Source organism: Ctenocephalides felis, unplaced genomic scaffold (genome assembly GCF_003426905.1).
Source record: "Ctenocephalides felis isolate EL2017-DRISC unplaced genomic scaffold, ASM342690v1 CF-g0.4_SCAFFOLD_01170, whole genome shotgun sequence".
NCBI lineage: Eukaryota > Metazoa > Arthropoda > Insecta > Siphonaptera > Pulicidae > Ctenocephalides > Ctenocephalides felis.
Genome location: NW_020537324.1, coordinates 30,706,553 through 30,730,703, shown reverse-complemented (window position 1 = coordinate 30,730,703; position 24,151 = coordinate 30,706,553). Strand labels below are relative to the sequence as shown.

General features: G+C 29.2%; 1 protein-coding gene across 1 annotated transcript in view; it reads right to left on the bottom strand.

Annotated features, from left to right (window-relative positions):
• Positions 1-12,639, bottom strand: part of LOC113367074 (discoidin domain-containing receptor 2-like) — a 118,186-nt gene extending 105,547 nt beyond the window's left edge. The window contains exon 1 of the mRNA XM_026608703.1: positions 12,592-12,639. Within this exon, the coding sequence (XP_026464488.1) occupies positions 12,592-12,639 (48 nt within the window). The remainder of the gene's footprint in view (positions 1-12,591) is intronic.
• Positions 12,640-24,151: the final 11,512 nt, after the last annotated feature.

Here is a 24,151-nt window from a genome sequence, read left to right as displayed (position 1 = left end):
TCTCGCACTAACTAACCCCAACTCGAACGTCTATCATCCCTTTCATTTCGAATATATTGCTTATGCTCCGTTTAATTTGCTAATATCAAATTATTACCAGCACATGAGATGTATTAATAACACATAGATAATATTTTAGCATTCTTTACTGTTTGTGGTCATCGATTTGATGTAGAAGTTTTTTTTTATTGGAATAGCAATCAGATCATGTGACATTTAAAAAGTGTTCTATCAAACATTCTACGATTCATTGTAAGGGGGACTGGGTACGGTAGCGACAGTTGTCAAAACAACTAAACTATACTGATTTGGACATAGAGCCAATAGGGATGAAGATAGTGTCATCTCTCGGATTCATCCCTTATTATAAAACAACATGTGATAACACTAAAGGATTGGTAACACTGTGGTACCCCTTTGGCAACACTGTTTCCGCCACAGAGGAGCAAGGAACAGTTCACGAGCAGTCTCAATTCTACCATTATAGAAAACACTTGCATTTTATTGTAAATTCCGTCTGATTGTTCATAAATATTTCTATGTAATGTGTAAGTCTTTTATTTCTGTGAATTCATCATATTCTGCAAATTGGCACAACAATAGGTACTACACCTATGTTTGTTTGTTCAGTATTGCATTTGTTGTTGGAAAGTTTTCTTTGTTCGATTTTTTAAATCATAACTGTTTTTGTATACACACAAAATCACTTTGTTAGTTATTTTACTGTAAGTTAAACATTAGTAGTTTAATTTATCTAATTTAGTCACCACGATGATTTTGTCTCCAAAAATGTCGTTGAGTATGGTTGTAATAAATTTTGTGGGTAAGATTGTGTTGTGGGTAAGATTGTGTTGTGGGTAAGATCATGTCCTGTTCTTTTGAGTGCTTCAGTATCAATATCTTATTTTTTGTATTCTTCTAATTTTTGTTTTCTTTTTAACTTCCCGTAGGGTAAGTTATTGTAATCGTCCAAAATAGAAATTGAAAATTTTTGCATATCTCGTCAACGTTTTCGGAAGTACAGCTCAACCGACCTAAATGATTCAACAAGTGCTGATCAGTTTTTAGGAAAGGTCGGTCCAGCCGTTTTTGAGATATGAAACAAAGAGTGCAGAAAACAGAAATCGAGTTTTTGAGAAAACATGTTATCCAATCAAGTCGTATGATTCAAGTCGTAAAAAATTCGTAATGATAAGGCCTGGTGATTAGGTTTTAGCAAAAACGAGTCTAGCCGTTTCTGAGATAAGGAGCTAAAAGTGTAAAAATTGCAGTTTTTAAGAGAGCAACGCATCTGATTCGATTGATGCAAAAAACATTCTGCTTTAGAAGATACTAATAAATTCTGGGGAAAAAAAAAAAAATTATTCTTTTAAATATCAAAATTTCGAATTTTCAAAAATAATGTTTTTTAAATATGGAAAATGCTTCGGATTCTAATTTATTTCTAATGTTTATATAATTATTAGAAATGTGAAATAGCCTCCTTTATTCTAATGTCGCTTGATCAGGTTTTATTTTTATTATTATTTTTCATGCAAACAAATATGAAAGTTATTGTCTAATTTATAAGCTGTTATATTTTGTCTATAAAATAGAAATAATAAAAGTTACAGTATTTATATTTTACTTTAAATGTATTTATAATATACTGTCTGTCTCTATTACTTGACATCAGGCTGCCCGAAGCTAGTAGCGAACGTGTGAACTCTAAATTGAAATCCCATAGCTCAAACTTGCCCTTTAATATTCAAAAACTATTATTATTCCTCGGATATTCCATTACGGAAAGTTACGGGCAGCAATTTGCCTTGAGGCACGATGCCATACATATTTTTATTTTTAACTTCACGTAGGGTAGTTATAGTAATGGGCCAAAAATCGAAAATATAATTTTTGCATATCTTCACGTTGTGAAGGGTTCTGAACATTTTGACATACCTCAGAAAAAATTGATGTGTGTTTTGTATGTCCCCATTTTTTCGTCCATGTTTTCGGGCGCACCGATAAACCGATAGGGAAATGTGCTGATTAGTTTTTGGCATAGGCAGCTTCAGCCGTTTCGGAGATACGTAGCAAAGAGTGCAGAAAATACAAATCGAGTTTTTGAGAGAATGGAGTATCCGATTTGAATTATCTAAAAAATATTCAATTGGTAATGATTGGGAGAAGAGGTGAAGTTTTTGGCAAAGATATGCAGCTAAATGTACAAAAAATCGCAGTTTTTGAGAGAACTAAGCATCCGATTTAAATGATTCAAAAAACTTTCTACTTGTGTTGACGAAACAACTGCTTTTAATTTTTTTTTCAAAAAAACTTCATTTTATATATCGAAAATAATTCATATTTAATTTTGATTCTGACTAAGTTCTAAATCTCACGTATATACTTTAATCAAGTAGTTTCAACTTTGCAATTAATTTATATAATTCTTATAAATATTAGACAATGTTACAGTATTTATTTATAATAATTTATTTGAAAACATTTAATATTTCTCGAACATATTTTGTTACGGTACAGGAAGATCCAGCAATTTGCCTTAAGGCACGATGCCATGCCCCACTAATTAGTCAAAAGTTGGCAAGGTACACACTACGGTAGATCACTGATTGAAAGATCTCATAGTTTTTTTACTATTTTTGTCTACAATTGAACAAAAGATCTCTTTTACCTCAACACAACCATTGCATTAACAATAGTAACTTTTCAAACGTACTTCATATAATTTCCATGTAAATCCGAGTTTCATTTACATTATGTCACAGACCCGATATAGTTTTGAAACTACCGAATCGCGTTAGAATGAGAAGTCGTGATCAAACTCCCTCCAGTATAATGCGGTTTACCTCTAATTTGGCTCGCGTTCTGCGGTATTATTCGGCGCTGCCCCGGCTCGACTTGACCGCTCGCGATGCGGATTCTCAGACCATAACGAAAGGCCCGATACTGCGTGCGCTTCATTATTATGTGCAACGGGGAAATGGAGTCCCGGAAGAGACAATTAGTCACAATTATGTTGTTATGCGGTGAAAATGCACAAAATTAATTGTGCTTTGTTGCCAGAATTGACTATATCGAACTGTTCGACAGGAGTTGTGACATATTAGTAATCTGGTGTGAATTTACATGAGTATAACTCATGAATATTTAATACATATTTCAATATACATAAAAACATTGGAATTAAAGTGTTGAGCTTCACTAAATCTATTGATGAATAAATATATATTTTTACTGCATTCTGATGAACAAGATTATAACTCGTGGGACATGGCACCTGCCCTAAGGCAAAAAGCTGGAACTTTCTGTACCATAATTAAATATTCGAGAGTGAAAAATCAGTAATTAATAAGTATTGATCAATGATTAATAACAATTAATTTACTATTCATTTTATCGCTCATATTATTGTATAGCTCCAAAATAAAAAGCAATATCCGCACCAAGATATGTACCGACTTGGTTAATTCACCAAGCCACCGATACACTCACAATCAGTGAAGAAATTAAAAAGAGTGCTCTTAACTTCAAGAGTATAATTGACCATCATCCAAACGAAATGATAGCAAGTCTTTACAACACCACACATAATATAAGAATAAAAAGAATACTATAGAATAGATCTAACACTTTAATCAATAATCAGTTATTCTACCATATTATCTATGAAAGGTGTGTGTATGTATGTAATGTAGTCTATGTAATGTACTTTGTTAATAATTGTACTATATATTTAAGTTTCTTTATCATACCAAAATTTAAATAAGATAAAATTTAGTATATTAATAAAATACACCACACTAAATAAATGCATCTTCATTTCTCTAAATTTCACATAATTAGGTGAACCACTGGGTTTCCTTTTAAAATTCTATTCATTTTTAAAATGTTATTTGTCAAACTAATTTCTCAATGTCTTTCTATTTAGACAGATTGTAATTAAAAAAAAATAAAAAAAATAAAAAAATATTATTGCAATAGCAACGATTTTATTGCACAAAACACTTAAGAATGTTTACTTCAACAAGTACCGATTTAATTCATCTGGGAATATATTTCTTACGGTTGAAATAACGCATATAAAATATATACATTTTCAAACTGAACTTTGAATTTGAAATTCATATTTAAAGTGTGAAACTTTGTATATTTTTGAAAATTTTGAAAAAAAAGTTTAAATTTTGAAATTTGTTTGAACCGTATGAGTAAGATTTGAAAATTAAAAATCTTGATACGGACTTCCAGAAGAGACAATTAGTCACAATTATGTTGTTATGCGGTGAAAATGGACAAAATTAATTGTGCTTTGTTGCCAGAATTGACTAATATCGAACTGTTCGACAGAAGTTGTGACATATCAGTAATCTGGTGTTAGTATAGTTATTTGTATTTATATATGTATAACTCATGAATATTTAATATTCCAATATATATAAATACATGAGAAGTTAAAATGCTAACCTCTACTAAATCTACTGATACTAAAGATAGTTTTTTTTTCTATTTTTGTTCTGATGATCAAGTAGTGCAAGCCATCGTGCTTTAAGGCAAACTGCTGAATCTTGCCGTACCAGAATTAAATATTCTAGAGAAAAAAATCACTTATCTATAATTATTGATCAATGATTAATAATAATTGATATAAATATTGTCATATAGATAATTATAATTACTATACATGCTCGTATATCATTTAGCTACGATCATATCGCACAAACACTCAACAATGTTTATATTATCTAGAGATGCCAAATCAATCTGAGGATATATTTTTAACTCTCCGTAGTGCAAGTCATGGTAATTGGCCATAAATTAAAAATAATATTTGCATAAATAATGCATGTATGTGTATGTGTGGATACAATTTGTCGTCGACGTTTTCGCCCGCAATTCAAAAACCGTTCGAAAGATATTGGCTGGGAATCTCGCTGATTAGTTTTTGGTAGAGATCGGCCGGACCGTTTTCTTATAATAAAGTTTTTTAAAAAAAATTATAATTTTTTTTGGCGGTAGATATCATAGTCTTATAGATCATACTAAAATATTACCGCCCTACAAACCGTTTAATTTTGAATATTCTTCAAAGTTTGCAAAAATTAGTATGGTCTTTTTGGCATTTGTCAAAATTAAAACTTTCATCGACGTTTGCTCATAAACGCCTGAACCGATTTCAGATATTTAAAAATCATTTGATGTATCTCGATGAGGACTATCGTTTCTTAGTTTTGTGCATCTATCGGCTGAGCCGTTTCTTTGAAATTTGGAAAAAAGTGTTAAATCTTTCGTCCACATTTAAGCTCATACTACCGAACCGATTTAAAAAATCAAAAACTGTTCGAAAGATATTAGTTGAGAATGATACTGATTAGTTTTAGGTAAAAATCTACCGAGCCGTTTTCTTGTAATTAGCTGTTAAAAAAATCAAGCCGATTTTCATGGAACTTTTTTTGGCGATATATATCATGGTCTTATACAACTTACTGAAATATTACGGCCTTACGACAAGTGTTTTAATTTTAAAAAATCATCAAAGTTTGAGAAAATGAGTAGTTTTTTTTGACGTTTGTTAAACATAAAATTAGATGATTTAGTTGGTATAACGATAGTGTACTTTGTTTTGAACATAGTAAACCATCAAAGTCCTACGTAAATTGGTTCAATTAAAATTATTGATTTTTGAAAATTTGCTTTTAGAAAATACTCCGAGTTGACGTGTTCGTTTGTTCGTTTGCAATGATGTTATAATCACTCATAAATAAATTTATTTTTTATTGATTAAGTCGATTAATTTCATATCGGGAAATTTATGTAACTTGCCTCAAGGCTAAATACCAAACCAACTAGTTCACTTTTTATATAAACATATATAAACGTTGTAATACAATGTATCAGCTCTTATATTTTGTCTATAAAATACGAATATCGGAATTACCACTCTTGGCACGTATTGCCCCGTACCTTCGAAATGACAGGTCCTGTCTTCGCCAAAAAGTAATCAGTATGTCTCTCCATCAGTAAAAAACGAATGTTTTTTAATCATTCAAATCGCTTTTTTCAAGCGCCCGAAATCGTGGACGGAAAACTGTGGCCAAACATACGTTCAGAGACCTTTGAAATATAAAGATATGCAAAAAAAATTATTTTCAATTTTTTGCGATCGCTATAAATTTCTCAAAGGAAAGTTGAAAATATGTTCTAATTATATGAAATTTAAAGAAATGAACACGCATTTTTTTAGTGTGGTGTATTTCTAGATTCGACAAGCGGGTATATAATGATTTCTTCTAAATGCATTATTTGAATGAAGATTTTTTTACAAATGGAAGATTTTGCAATATAAGTTCTATATAAACATTAAAGATATATGTCAAATTGTATTATATAATATTAGCTCATAAATGATAAAATCTATTTTAAAAGAGGCTTCAAAATAATAAATACTATTTAAAAATAAAAGAAAAACAAGGATTAATGGCATTTATAGTATTAAGTATTGTACATTATTATGGTCAATTTTCTTCATAGTTAACTTATCGTTAGTAAAAATTAGCACTTGTGCCAGACAGTCATAAAATTTAAAATGAAAGTTCAGAATTAAGAATTTGAGAATTTAGCTGCTTCTAGCGATTTTCATGCAGCAATTTTCTCATTTCTAGCGAAATGTTTCATATAAAAATGCTCGTTGTATATATCATTTTCAAATATTTGTGAGTAGATGTAATTTTATTAGCAAGTAATTACAAAGATTTAAGCCTATACTTTTAAAAATCTCTAAGCAATTAAGGACAAAAGTTCTAAATTTGGGACAAAAATTGCTTTTAGAAAAATCCGGGACAAAATCTACAAATCCAGGACTGTCCCCGCCAAACCGGTACAAATAGAAGTACATGCAGAAATTTCCACGACCTATTGGAATGCAATTTCCTCAAATCATAGAGTATAGTAATTTGTTTAATATGTAACGTTAGTTTTTACAACTTTTGAGTAACATCGCAGATCAAAAATAGTTATTCGAAACGGATTAACATTGCAGATACATTTTACATTCCCTTTTGATATTCGGTATATACGATTTAGATTGAATTGGATGTAGGATTGGACGTCCGAAACTATATTATTTGTCGACGTCGGTATTCCATAACTCTAGTAATAACGCCGAATACAACATGACATCGAAGTTTACCAACACGTGACTGGATCTTTAACTAACCTAATATTCAAAGAAATAGTACGTGAATCATTGGATATTTGTCTCACTTTATTCACATATCAAAAATATTAAATTTATGCAAATTTCATGAATTGCAAAAAACTTGATACAAAATAAAATATACATTTTATTACCTGAAAAAAAAACATTACGAGCTTTGTTTATTGCAGTTAATATATACAATAAAATTACAAATCAATGTTTGTATAAAATTCTATTACGGTTTTAACAGAAAAAAATCACATTGATAAATATACAGAAATTTTATATTCAATTTTGTGAATTATTTTAATATATGTCTTAAGTTATTATCAATTATGCGCATTATGTATTCATTTTATCTGTTTTATACATCTAAAATGTTATAATATTTATAACATATACATATTTGTTAATAATTTATGAAATCATTTTATAATTTTTTTTAACTTTTACTTTTTTATTATTAACATATTTTATATATATATATATATATATATATATATGATAAATATATTTGATCAATATAATAAGCACTTAATACAAAAGCTAAGTTTATGGATATTAGTATTAATTATAAAGTGAAATTTCTCCTATTTGTACCAGTTTTTATCTATAAGTCAATTTTTATATGTAACTCATCGTATAATTTTAATGTCTAAGTCTAAGGAATTTTGGTTTGAAAAACAACAAATGTTAGAATAATATTTCATAAAAATTATTATTTTTTAAACTGAAATTTAATATGAAATAAAAGACCAGTTGATACTTTTTAAAATATCTTCTTAAAATGTATTAATTGGCTACAGGTTTTATTCAAAGGAATCGTGGGTAGTTAAACATATGAATGAATAGTGTTTATGTGAAACATTATTCAAATATTTATATTTCAACTTAATTCATGGTACATGTGTAATTTGTTATTTTAAGTGTTATTTCAAATAATAATTTATTATAATATATTAAGTAAAAAAAAGCTTTCTACAAATATTTAAATGCGATGCTTAGTTTACAATATATTTAAATAACATGTCTTTAGAGCCAATGAGAGATCAAGGTTCGATAGCCCCTTCGAGATATTTTCTGATTCCCGAATTTATTAAAATAAAAAAATAATAATAAATATTTCAAATATAGTTAGGTTAACGGTTGGTAATTTTTGTCTCAACAAGTTATACTACTTTTATTACTCCTTATAAAAAATTGAACATAAATACAATTTCTCAAAATTTGACTTTTAGTAAGTTTCAAAATGAGAAGTGCATTTTTTACTTGAACAGCGATCTGAACTTATCAGGGTTCTATGAGCTTTTGTGATTAATATTTTACAAATTACGTTTGTTTTATTATAAATGGCAACCAAACAGTTATCTCATTTTATGTGCTGAATTTTTATCATTACAATTACTGTAATTGTGATGCATTTAATTGGTGCAGCAATGCCGTATTAGGACTGTTTTCACTTGGTAACCTATTGCTATCTATATTTTCAAGTGAAAATCGTTGTCACGAAAAGTGCATCAATATTTTCTAATAGTATTTTTGTATGACGTATGCTCAATTCTCGTTCCAGTTAAATTCTGAAAATAAAAGACAAGACCTGCTATACAGCTTTTTATATATGTCTCGTGTGGTGTATCAAAATGTCCTTCAAAATGTGTTTAAAATGAAATTTTACCTTTAATTAAACTTCACAGTAAGGAAGTATAGTCTGTCACTCTAAACTTTTCTGAATGGAGTTAAAATTTGAATTTTCAAATTAAGCCTTATCCTATAATTCCTCCTCTTCTTCTAATTTTGCCAATGTGTTTCGTTTTATATAATATGTAAAGTGTGTAAATAATGTATCACCTTTGTTAATATAAACCACCAACGTAGTACTTTTCCAATTTCCGTTGTATTTCAAAAATAAGACCTATCATTTGTTTGCTCTTCCATTCCGTGTTAATTACTAAAAGACCGCACGGATTTGGTAACGGAAATTTTAATTACGATGACAATGCGAGTTTTGGGTTTAAACGGACCCGTATGTGTTTTTTGACGGACGCGTTGTGACGCTTTCAGAATAAAATTATGTGTGCACAGCAGCTCCACCCGCCCAGCCGCCCTCGCCCGGGGGCGCGCACGCACGGTCGCCCCCCTGTGTATACACTGTTTATTATATCGTATAGGAACACGATACAGACAACCGCAGTTTATAATTAACTTTTACGTCCGTCAAAAGTGGCTATTGTGGAATTAATGCCAGTTAGTGAGGTGGAATACGATATCGAAGTGTACGATTTGAAACAGATACAATTTTAGTCTTTACTTATTCTATGCAACGTATTATATTTACAAAATAATTTAGTATATAATTGTCATATACTGAATAAGACACGTCGTTATAAAGTGGTAAATTGATATTCATATTGAGTTGTTTTTAGTAAAAAAAGAAGACCTGATTTTCGAAATGAATATTTGACAATTTTATTTCAATAGCTAATTTGTCATTTGATTAGGTCGATATTTACACGTATCGTAAAATGCATGCAGCTTGCTATATGGCAATATGCCACTTACACCAAGTCCTGTTTCTTATTCAGTCTTTTCTTATTATATAGTAATGCTTACACATGTCCTGAAAAGGACATGTGTAAAACTGTAGGAAAAAAAAACAATAAAATACAAAATCTTTTGACCAATGTAATTTGATTTTTTTTATTTATCTCTTTTAGCGAAAACGTCAAATTTTGATAGAAAATGATTCGGAATGACTTGAAGCGTCGAGATAACATTTGCAAGTCTGCAAATCTTTGCAAGTTTTCTGGCAAAAGTAAAAACTTCTTCTTCGTGATGTTAAAGATTAATTTTTAGAGAAATTTGGTAGAGAGGAATAAAGCCATTACACATTTTTTCTCATATGTGTACTCAAAAAGATAAAAGCGATTTTAAGTGAATAATATCACCATCTTTACCTTTATCATAATAGCTATTCAAATATATTAAACAAAAAAATTAAATGCAAAGGATTTTGTAGAGTATTTTTTAAATAAAAATTATAAAATATATTTAATTTATTAAAATTAAAAATTAGGATAGAATTTATAAGTTCAAAATGATTCAATACAAATATTAATGTTTATATTATGTTCCATTAATAGTAAAAATATCACGGACTATTTGAAGCAACTATTACTAGTACTACTATATTTATAGTAAATATTTAATTAAGTTAAAATATATTTTTATTACCAATTTATGCTACTATATAATATGATATTCCAAGCTAATTCCCATCTACACTCGTATGAGATCAATTTATTATATACCCAAAAATTCTATTGGTAGACTTATTTTAAATTATTTGCTATATTAAATCAGAAACCTATCAAAATTTAGCATAATTTAATAACATTATTGTGAACAAATTTAATTGCTGCAATAATGATGATTGATTTGAATAAATTAACTTCAATAAATAAGTTAAAAAACTAATCTTATAAGGATTAAGTCGAGAAAATTAAGAAGATCTTCAAGATTATTAAAAATTATATATATATATATATATATATATATATTACATTATATTATATTACATTTAATTCACCATCACTTATTTTATAATATTACGTAAGTTCAGTTCAATTTATCGAAACGTGATTTTTGTTTCTCGTATTCACAATCCGGAATACTATATGCAATTAATTTAAAATTAATTTCAAAAATTAGTTAAACTTTTATAATCAAATAACGCAATTGAATTATTGTTTTTGACTACTCAATATTCAACATTGATATTTCATTGTTCATAAACAAGAGCGTTCAATTAAATATCAATATTGGTACAAAAATTAAATTATTTTCATAATATTGAATCTAAAAGTACGAAATCAATAGAATGAAATCAGTGATGACCGCTTTTATTAATGTAGATTGCATTCGAATATCACAGATTATTTTTGATAAAATTTCAATTTTAAATCAATAATAACACAAACCGGAATTTTATGATAGATAAATTTTATATTACCTGTTCAAAAAGACGCACCTGCACAGTTCTGTTAATTGAGTCGACCTGTGGGACACTAGCTATGACAAATATGTAATAATAATAATAAAGTGAATATGTAATAATGCATTTATTGGTAAATAATTGATAAAGGAGCTACTATTAGCTGAAAAGCGTTTTTAGAAACAAAATTAAACTTTTAATAAGAGCTAATAATTATTTGGCATAAATGTAATAATTAACTTCCCGTAGGGCAAGTTATAGTAATCGCAAAAAAATTGAAAATGAAAATTTTTAAATATCTTTACGTTTCAGAGGTTTCTGAATATTTTGGCATACCTTAAAAAAAAGGGATGTGTGTGTATGTGTGTGTGCGTGTGTGTTCAGATACAAATTTTTGTCGACGATTTCGGGAACACGGATAAAGCGATTTGAATAATTCAAAAACATTCGATTCGTATTGATAAGGAGTCGAGCTGATTAGTTTTTGGCGAAGGCAGGTCTAGCCGTTCCGAAGATATGGGGCAAAAAGTGCAAAAAAAGGTAACTCATTTTTTAAGAGAACGGAGCGTCCAATTTGAAAAATTCAAAAAACATTATACTTGTATTAACAAGATGAAGAACTGAACAAATTTTTAAGGCAAGTCTAGCGGTTTCGGAGATCTTGTAAAAAACGTAAAAAAATGCCATCTGGCGGTCAAAAATGATAGACATATGCACATCAAATTATCAGATATTTTATAGACATTTTAACAATAAGTATAAATTTTGTTTACATTCATTTGGGTTTCGTACCAATGTTTATCCGTTAGACGGCTGCTCGGCGCTTACGCGCTTCAATATTTCGTCTCTATGCAGTTAAAGCCGTACGATTGCTTTAATAAAAAGTTTAGAATTTCCAAAATATTTCAAAATATTTTTCTTTTCAAAAAGTCCTTTTTTTTCAAAAAAAAGTAAATTTTTGTCAAAAATTTATAGTTTCTCAAAAATCTAATTTTTTCAGAGTATTTTTTTTTTAATGTTAATCTTTAAGAAAAAAACAATTTTAGGTACGGGAAGTTCCTGCAATTTGCCTTAAGGCACGATGCCTTGCTCCCCATTTTATCATTATAAGTGTAAACAAAAGCTAATAATTATTTGGCATAAATGTAATAATTTACACTTATATTAACAAATCATGCAATATTTCTATAATGTTAATTGAAATTTATCTCAGATTGGTTCTTTGTATAATTTCTTAGATCATTTGTAATTAACTTTTCAAGATATAGCGAGTCAACATAATTCATATTTTTCTCATTCCAAATAAATATATTTTACAACGTCTCAAGAAATATTTGTATTTCATCTTAATCAACAATTCTGCGTTTATTCAAATTTCAGACTTGCTGAAATATTCTGAGTCAAATACCTTTGCCATGTTTTGTTCTCTTTTGTCTGTTAACAAGCAAAATGTCATTCCTAGGTCAACGATAAGGGCAAATGAAAGTCAATGTTAAAACTTGTATAATTTCTGCTAACTGGCCATTGGGGATGTTGGGGTGCTTTTAGTAATTTTCTATCAGTTGGGGCAGAAATAACAAAGGAAATTCATTTATCCAATCAACGATCAGTCGCGTGGACGGGATACTTAATACGTTATTATAGATACAAATGAAAATTACTATAGGCTGATGAAGGTAGAAAACACCGTCAAAAGTCTCGGAAAGTTATAAAACCTATGTTTTATGTAGACATGTTTTTGGTTGTAATTATTTATACCCACACTAAGATAACTTCAACATGTATTCTTCAATAAATAATTTATTGAATGCAAATCAGAAGCAACGGATACTGCATCAAGGTTTTATTTTTGATTTTCAATGCCATGCACAATTGAAATAAAACATTCATTAAATACATATTAGGTTGTCAAATATCTCCCTTCCGGTTTTTTGCTCTTGGTTTATAATACAAAAAGGCGGAAGGGAGATATTTGACAACCTTATACTTGTGTAGAAACTTCTAAATCTAAATCTAAATTTAGAAATTTTAAAACAATCATTTTTTAACAAATTCTAAGTCACTCTAAATCATTTAACTCCAAAATTAGAAAAATTTTGTGTGTGCATGTGTATCTCAATATGTTTGTGAGTCAAAATTTGACTTTTCATCGGTGTTTTCTCAAAAAAATCAGCACAGATTTCAAGACTTTTCAGGCATGTGAATGAAATTCGATAAGAACTCGGGTACATCGAGATGAAATTTTATAATTAGCAGATAAATGTGAAAAAATCCATATTTTCACAAAAAATCCTAAATTAATTTCGAAAATTTAAAAACCATTTATTTGAAGACACTAGAGAGCGTCGTGAAGGCTATGGTAAAATTGTTCACCATAGTTTTCTCAAGCAAAGCAAAACTATAAATTTTTGCGACGTTGCTATTAGAAGATATTCGGAAATGTATCAATATTTATACCAAAAGTATTTATTGTTTTTGTTGGCAGCTTTGATACCGAAGCTCTTAAATTTAGTTCATCATACTTGATTATAGTCTTCAGGTATATACGTTACTTAATTGCTTTGTAAAATAATTTGATATATTTCGCATTTTTGTTAGATTCAATTTTTTTAAGTAACCTTTATAAAAACTTACATATGTGCGTGAAGTGAAAAGGAGCAACTAAACCTTTACATTGGAAAGATGTAGATAATAAAAAATACTAAATCAAAAAGTAAAGAAGCATTTTTACAAGAGATAATTTAAATTAGTAGTTATTCGACCTGCTGATAAATATTACTTTCAAAATACCTGATATACCTGATATTCCGTCAACTTTCAAGAATGTTCTCATGAAATTTGTATTTCACATTGGTTTAAAATGATATAGATATAATTTTGTAAAATTCATTTAAAATGAAGAGAGACCTTGGATCTGTTAGCCTTCCCCTGACTGACCCTTCTTATCATGCTAGATGGGATAGATGACAAATTTTAGAGAAATAGTAAAAAAAATATTTCTATAATTAGGTGTTAATTGTACTCAACATAGTTCGATTGTTGTTCATTTGATACATGTAAGGTGTTGTCAGGCAATTCGTTTAGTTTAGACAGTATAATTACTGAAAGTCAAATAGGACCTTTGTGCCCGGCTATACTCTATATAAATCTATAATTGCAAATTAATTATATAAAATTAATTTTTTCTATATTAACATGTAATTTGATAGATGTATCTATTACTAAAACTGTTATAATTAAATAAAACTATTTTAACTCTCACTAAATAAGTGACTTACTTAATGCTATAACCATAAGTCATTTTCTATATGAAAATATTTAAGAAATATTATAATAAAAAATTTTAAGTACTAACTATGTGATGTATTATATATATATATATATATATATATATATATATATATATATTATTTCATTTATATATATATATTATTTATATATATATTATTTCATTTATTTCCAAAATAACTTTCAAATTTTACTAATTGAAACTCTTATAGTGACCTTAATAAATCTTATTAGGAAAATTGGAGGTAATTGGAGAAATTTGTTTCAATGATATTTTTTGTTTAACAGTTTCAAATCTTAGTATATCTTTGATTAAATATAAATTTAGAACATCGCCTTCAATAAAAGTTAAAAAAAACTTACAGCTACTCTAAGATTCAGTAGTAAATTTTATCGTTAACGTATGATCAAGGTATCATAGTTTTAATGTAAGCTTATTAACGAATCAACTCCATTGCCAAACAAATTCAGAAAAAAGTAAATAAATATATTTGGTTATCAACATAACTTTCAAAGCTAAGAAGATCAGAGTTCTTGCTATATAATATATAACTTCTATGTTTCTTTTCTAGATTGAAAGCCGAACGCGCCGGCGGAGCCTGGTGTCCCAAGCAGCAAATAGAACCAGGCGTCCAGGAATGGATACAGGTGGACTTCGGGTCCGTTCACCTGGTGGCTGGGGCTCAGACACAAGGGAGATACGACCGAGGCCGAGGTCAAGAGTACGCGGAGGGTTACACGCTGCAGTACTGGAGACCCGGCTTTGATTCATGGCGGGAATACGCGAGATGGGACGGGAAAAAGGTAGGCGGCAAATGTTTGTTGTGTTGTTTGAATACAAATGAATATATAATTATCTGATTTTCTTCTCATAATTCATAACAAGCTTAATTAAAGATGATAGAATGCGATGTATAAAGAATGTAATTACTTTTACAACAATGCGTTGTTGGATTTTCAATCATTTCTTATTTCACTCATTAAAAACCACAAGAGATATATTGATAAAAGTAGGCTCAGTGAGAAAGAAGTTGAGAGAGTATGTCGGAACTTGATAATAATATTTATTTTTCACTATCGACAAAATTATTCCTTTATAGACATTTTTTATTCACTTTTATATTTACACCTGTCCAGTTAAGGATATTTAGTAAATTTGTTGATTTACAATTGTCAGACTTAATAGGGACATTGTATATTAAAGTGTCATGTTGTAAAAATAACTCGATAGTTATTTTTCTATTCATTATAAATAATATTTACAATATTTTAATATTTACAATAATAAAAACGAAGTTATTTTAATCTTCATCAGGAAAATTGATGACTTAAATCAAGTGGCGGTTTTCTCTTTAGTCTGCGACCATAGTTTTCTGTTAGTCCAAGGGATTTGCTAGTATTGTTGGATGACAGTTGACTTTCTTTCTAAATATTTATGCACCGTTTGTGTTATTATATATTTCATGTTATATTAATATATTTAATGATTAAATAGTTTAAATAGAAAATTTAACAATGAATAAAAGCACTCACGAATTATTATTCAATAGAAATTAATTTTGCTTAAAAGATTTTGTAAATGATGGCAGTAAATTATAACTAGCAAATATCTGACTATTATCTTCTAAAAATGTTTTTTATAAAAGTTTTAGTACCAGGCTGCATTTTCTATTTTTGACCAAATAATAGCGATAAATAAATAGTTATTCCAACCTCGCTGATGAATATTTCTAACGGAATTTTCAAGACCAGATCAAAGTTGTATACAGTATAATCTATATGAAAAATGTCTTTATAAAATTTATATTGTGTATTGGTTAAAGCATATATTATATTTCGTGAAATATCTTTAAAATTAAAAATAAAACATTGTCTCTATTTGCCCTTCTGGCCATTCTGTTTTATCCCGCCTGTAGGGTGAAAAATATTAAGTGACAAATTTTTGTCGTCTTGAATATATTTGTATTCTTGTCTTGTTTGTATTTTTGAATATACAAATATCAAAAAGATTAAGCAATTTTTTAACAAATCAAATACGGTTAATAAAGAAATATTAATGTTCTAATTAAACGCTTTATAGGCTTATTGTACGTTAAGATTTTTACTTATATAATGAAATAAGTTTTAAGATTTATTAGCTTTCCGAAGGGTAAGTTATTGTAATTGCCCAAAAAACGAATTTTTTTTTTTTGCATATCTTCACGTTTTGAAGGTTTCTGAACATTTTGGCATACCTTAGAAAAAATGGATATGTGTTCGAAAGTGTGTATGTATGTATGTATGTATGGATACAATTTTTCGTCAAAGTTTTTGGGCGCAAGAATCAACCGATTTGAATGGTTTAAAAAACATTCGATTCCTGTTGATAGGTAGATGTGCTATTAGTTTTTAGCAAAGGCAGTTTCAACCGTTTCGGAATTATAGAGCAAAGAGTGCAGAAAATAGAAATCGAGGTTTTTTAATTTTGATCTTTTTTAAAAGTTGTTTTAAACCTGTTGAATATCGAAAATTATAATTTTAATTCTAGCTAAAGTTTTTAATTTCACTTATATACTTCAAATATAAGTTTACCTATACCATTCAGTTTATATAATTCTTATCAATGTTAGACAGTCCTGCATTTAGAACCCGATTGATTAGGTTTCATTTATTTACTATTTATTTAGTCTATGAAATAAGAATTTATGATAATCAAATTAAAAACATTTAATATTTCTCGAATAGTTTATTACGGTGCGGGAAGATCCAGCAATTTGCCTCAAGACATGATGCCATACTCACTTGTTTACCATATTAATTGGCCTTATATAATGATAGACGAAAATCAAAACCTTACAATGCACATGTTATAATCTCATTCTATTCGAATAAATAGAAATATTTCAAGTAACATCAGTACCTTTAACAAATAGTACACTTACATTTTATTCTTTCAATAAAGTTTTTATAAATTTACATTTTTAATTTTCTCCGCCACATTTATAAGTATATACATCGTTTCATTTTGGATTAAACATAAACATAAAACATAAAAATAACGAAAATTATACAATTAATTTAAATGAATCTACTCGCATATAAATAAATCGTTTGCAATTTTCCATATGAAATTATGTTTAATAAAATAAAAAAACACTTCATCATAAGCAACGTTTAATTTAACAAATAAAGTTATTGCTTCATTTAAAATATTTCTTTTACACGAAACTGAACTTATTATCCCCATTTAAGCATTCATCCTTATCCAGCATTATTCATTCACTTCTGTTATATCTTTGCTCTGACTTCTTTTATAATGCAGTTCCAACTTTTGACTTTGATGAGAAATCTCACATTTCTATCTTAATGACTACAAAAGAAACGCATCAGTCTGTGACGTTATTATTTAACATAGAAAACAAAGGCTTACAAAGATATCTTCTTGTCAAAAAGATTTAAAAATTACATGAATGGATTGAAATATAAAGCAAGCAAATGCAGACACATTGGAAAAGAAAAAGAAAGACCGGGTTGGGTATATCATATATGAATATGATATTATGTACTTCTCGTATTATGCAAATTATATTCATGGGTATTGCGAGTCTGATGTACGTGTCTACCTGCACAGGTATTCTATTACAACGCCGTCATTTTTTACAGGTTTTATTTTTCGCGTCACCTCCCATACAATTTCACTTTTCATTCATTTTCCATTCGCTTGTTACGTTTTGCATTATCATGTATTGTCTTTATGATCACGCAAAATAAGAGTTTTCGCCTTTGTACAAAATCCAGGGCTCATCTTTTTTCCGGAATGAATTTTCGTCTCATTATTAAGCGGATTCGAATTTTTCTTTGTTCTCAGAGTCCGTATGAAATATTATTTACAAATATTATTTATGTAAATTTTGAGGTTTTCATCAATTTTCGGATAATAATGATGCAAAATAATTATTATTAACCCTCCGTAGGGTAAATTATTGTAATTGTCCAAAAATCGGAATTAAAATTTTTTACATTTCTTCACGTTTTGAAGGTTTCCGAACATTTTGGCATACCTCAGAAAATGGATGTGTGTTTGTGTGTGTGTGTGTGTGTGTATATGTGTGTATGGACACATTTTTTCGTCCACGTTGCGGGCGCACAAATCAACCAATTTGAATGGTTCATAAAAAATTACATTCCTATTAATAAGGTAATGTGCTGATTAGTTTTTGGCAAGGTTTAGCCGTTACAGAGATACAGAGCTAAATGTGCAAATTATGGCAGTTTTTGAGAGAAGTAAGCATCCGATTTGAATAATTCAAAGAACTTTATGCTTATTTCAACAAAATAATTGCTTTAGAGAAAACTTTTTTTTTTCAAATTTCTTTTTCTTTTTGCAAAACATTTTTTTTTTTTGTATATTGAAAATAATTTCAGCTATGCAATTCAGTTCATATAATTATTATAATTATTAGACAATGTTACAATATTTATAATAATCTATTTGAAAACATATTTAATAGTCCTCGAACATTTTGTTACCGTACAGAAAGTTCCAGCAATTTGTCTTAAGACACGATGCAATACACCACTAGTTTAGTCATTCATCGGTTTCAGAGGATAAAAAGAAATGTTTTAATATTCAAAACGAAAGTTTCTTTTGTAGTTATTTTCTAGTTTTGAGCTTTTTTAATTAATTTATGATATTTGAATAAATACCTTAAGTATACATCATTTAAGTATTTTATAAGTTATACTATTATTTTTAAGTTAGTTTCTTTACAACCCTCTATACATGAACGGGGTGGGGAGGGGTCTTGAATAGGGGGTAGTCCAGGCAGTCCAAAAATTCATTCTCATAATTTTTATCAAATTTCGTAAAATTTAAAATTTAAGTTCAAAATTATGAATAGGAGAGGCTATTTTAACCCGCTATTTTCATATAAGCATACTAGTTGTACATAACATTTTCAAATATTTGATGGGCACATGTGATTATAATATCAAGTAAGAGCGAAGAATTTTGACCTATACTTTTCGAAAATCCGGGACAAATATTGCTTTTAGAAAAACCCGGAACACAAGGTGGTAATCCGGGACCGTCTCGGCAAAACCGGAACGTATGGTCACCTTAGTACTACCATCAACTTTACGGTGGTGCTTTGGCATTCATTCTATCTAAATTTTTACATTTTTTTTAGATTTTTCAAGTCCTTTTTAATCCATATTAATCATTGTCTATCATTTGTCATTTCAAAACACATTCAAAAAAATATGTTATTAACATAATTAACAGAATCTTTTCGAATCTTACTCACTTATTACTAAATTTCTCTGGTTAGTATTAATTATTCTGGAATTAGAATATTTTTCTGGATTTTCTACGAGTAACGTACGTTTATCATTATACAGGATAATTAATATTATATTTTATCAAAGGAATGCTATTAAATGTATATTGTTTTCAAACAAATTATCTTCATGTACCTATTTCCAATTAATTCTTTCTACCACATAAAAAAACACATTTGTAGCTCACTAATAGGTTTTACATCCAGACATTAAAATGCATATGCTTATTGATACATTCACTTCATTCTATAAATATGACGCTATATTTGCATTTCCATCTTGTTTGGTTATTATTTTATTTATTCAACAAACAAAAGCAGTTTCCAATCGACGATATAATTCATACACAACGCGTTGCCGTTTATTGCAAAAATCAAAAACCGATATATCCTGCGGATCAGAATCAACATGCGTGAGTTTTCGGAAGTTAATGAAATTTTATAATAAATATATAACATGTCATGAATTCTAAAAATGTTCGGGGCATCCGTTGAATGTTTACTTTCCCCTATGAGCCCGTACGCGCATACCAATATTAAAAGGGCGAATGTTTGCTAATGGCGGGAAAACAACAGTGTTCACTGAACTTCGAATGATTGATAATAGGCAATCAGGTTGGTAACTTTTTGAAATACATACTTGTATATTCAAACACACGAAAAATGTATTAACACAAACGCACACTCTTTTTATATGCGTGCATGTTCGAATTATGAAATGAGGGAAAACGAGCGAAGCACAAACAGAAAATTTGAGTAAAGCATTCGATCATTGTTTAATTTATTTCTTGACAAATAAATCAAGACTATCATGTATTAATGCATGCTTAAATGGAATTTGTGTGATATGCCTTTTTTAACTTCCCGTAGGGTAAGTTATTGTAATCGTCCAAAAATCTAAAGTGAAAATGTTTGCATATCTTCACGTTTCACAGTTTTCTGAACATTTTGGCATAACACAAAAAATAGATGTGTCTGTTTGTATGCATGTATGTGCTGATACAATTATTCTTCGGCGTTTCAGAAGTACTGGTCAATTGATTTGAATGATTGAAAAGGCATTCGATTCCTACAAATGAGAATTATCAAATTTTAGGGTCCAGCCGTTTCGGAGATGCGGAGCAAAAAATGCAGAAAATAAAAATCGAGTTTTTGAGAGATGAAGCATGCGATTTGAATGATCCAAAAAACATTGAATTTGTAATGACGGGGAGAAGTGGTGATGAGCTTTTAGCGAAGGCATGTTCAGCCGTTTCGGAGATGCTAAGCTATATGTGCAAAAAATGACAATTCTTGAGAGAACTCATCATCCGATTTGAATGATTTAATAAACTTTTTGCTCATGTTTACGAAACTATTGCTTCTGTGGAAAAAAATACTATTTTTTTATTTCATTTTTTTTAATTTACAAAAAATATTACATTTATGAATATCGAAAATAATTCGGATTTTCAACTTAATTCTAGCTAAAGTTCTGAAGTTCACTTATATACTTCAAATAAATAATTTTAACTTTGCAATTCATTATATATAATTCTTATAAATAATAGACAATGGCTTCATTTAAATTCGATTGATTGAGTTTTGTTTATGTACTTTTCTGTAAACATATATAAACGTCGTCGCTCAATTCATGAGTTCTTATATTTTGTTTATAGAATAAGAATATTTTACTGACAGCGATTAACGTGCTAACAGCTATTGACCACTGTTTTATACGTATGCAAAATCTACTTTTCAATACACAAAATTCCGCCGCTTCTTCATGAAGGAGTATATGGGTGAAGCGCAATTAACTTAAGTAATTAAATTAAGTAATCACGATTTAAAATATATGACTCGCCCAGCATATTTCAATACATCATTTAAATTCAGAATTAATCTAACAGAGATGCATATAGCCCGGTCAATTTAGACCTAGAATCAGAGTGAAGGTTACAATAATCCATAATTGACCTTAACTTGGTAAAATTGCTTAAAATACTATTATAAAAAAATCTCAAAAGTCCTTATCGTTCTGGTACGAGCTAAAAAATAGCACAATGCCAAAGGTAAAAATATGTTTTTCTTTGAAGTTTTCAGCAAAATGGTCAGTTTTATCGCAAAATTACCGAAAAGAAAATTGTAGAGCTTAAAATTATCTCAAAAAAATCTCAAAAGCCACTGTTTCAAAGATATAAGTAAAAAAATAATTGAAATGTACGCTTAAACGCTACCTAAGAGTTAGTGTGCTTAGTGCGTTTTTTACGTGGTTGCCTCAGTAGGCCTATTTCCCAGGTCAATTGTGATTTTTATTCGTTAACTGTTGCAAAATAATTTTTATGAATTTGGGTTGGTAAAAATAAAGGCGGCGATTATAAAAGAAGCAGCTAAATCTATTCGTCAGAGTCATAATTTTCAAATGCTTCTACCTTCTCTTCTTCTTCTCGTTCTTCTTGATCTTTTTGTTCTTTCTCTTTTTCTTTTTCACTTTGAGTATAAGTAAATTGTCCCAATAGCGATTCCTCGTTGGTATCATAGCAGTCCTTTACAGTTGACAACTCAACATTAGAATACCAGTAAAGACATTACTTCCAGCAGCGCCGGTGAAACTTTTTAACACAATATTTTGCAACAATTTCGCAATTTCTAATGATGAATCGGCCACTGTAGAAGACTCCTTTGATATCAAAGAGGAATCCTCATTGAGACAATTACTTATAGGTACTCAAAAGAAAAAAAAATGAAGAAAATCAAGAAGAACGAGAAGAAATGGATGCTGCAAAGGATAACAAACAAAGCCACTAAAGAAGCATAGAATTACCCTCATCTCACTCCAACAGTTGAACTTTCAAACAGAACAAATAACCTACCACTACACAAAACAATAGATATTGAAAAAAGCATTCCAATATTTAAAATAAAAAATAATAAAAACAAAACATGTACAACAATAGAAACAAACCAGGATATACATAAACATCACACTAGGCAGATTAAAAACTATCATATTAAACATACTAAAACAAATAAAGAACGTACTAGTGCTCTTAGAAGTGCAAGCAGCCTTTTCAACAAATTACCTACCGAAATAAAATTATTGACAAATTTGAATAAATTTAAAACTGAATTAAAATACTATGCCGGATATGAACAAGATTGTCCTTATTAGTTAAATATGACTCTTATACTTAATTTCTTATATAGATGTAATATTTTAAAATGAAATAATATGAATTAGATATAAATGCATAGGCATAAATGTATAAAGCAATCCATAATCTCTTATACCAGGCACCCCTGCTTATCTGAGTAATGGATATATATGAAATGTATATATCTAGCTAAATAAATAAATAAACAAAAAGTGGAGTGAAATAGAAAACTTTGAAAATATGACTCCAACCGCCTTTATTTTTGCCAACCTAAATTTACAATTAATATTTTTAAGAATAAATTTTTAACAATTAATATTTATAAGAGATAAACAGAATCACAAGAGATTTGTGAAATAGGCCTATTAAGAAAACCACGTAAAAAAACGCGCTAAGCCCACTGCCTCGTAGGTGGCGTTCAAAAGTTCTTTTCAAAGTGATATATCTTTAAAACGGTGGCTATGAGGTAAAAAAGTATTCATACATTTTTTGTAGACAATTTTATGCTCTACAATTTTGTCTAGGGTAATTTCGCGATAAAACTGATCATTTGCTGAATATCGCAAAAATACTTTTACCTTTGACATTGTGCCAATTTTTTAGTTCGCACCGAAGCGATAAGGAGCTTTGAGATTTCTTTTATAATTGTACTTAGGCAATTTTATCAGGTTACAGCCCATTATAAATTTTTGTAACCTTAAACGGGTAGCCTGCTTTACGGGCTTAAAAAGCGATTTTTTGAAGCTTCTAAAGCAGGCTTCCCCCTTAAATGCGTGAATTGACCAGACTAATAATTACATTTCGAAAATTGAAATTGAATTGTGGACATGTGGATTTTTGCTAAAGCTCCTCGTCGCCCTAAAACTTACGACGAAGCGAACCCGCTTTATGGCCCCGGTGCGCCGTCGCCTGCGCCCGTGCCGGTGCCGGTGCCAGTGCCGTTGTATCAGCGGTTTTAATGTGCTCTCTACGTGCTCGGCGCTTGATTAATATGTATATTCAATATTTGCGCAGTTTATCATAAAGTTATCTACAATTAACAGACGTCGATTTGCATGGAAAAGTCATTATTATTTTCACGTGCGCAGCGCGATATTGTCAACCGGCTCGAATGTTATTAAATTATAAAATGTGAAGCACGCATACGACATCACCCGTATGCGTTTTATGTATTGTTTGCATAAGTAGCTATAATTTTGTTAATTGATAATTTGAATCAATGGACATC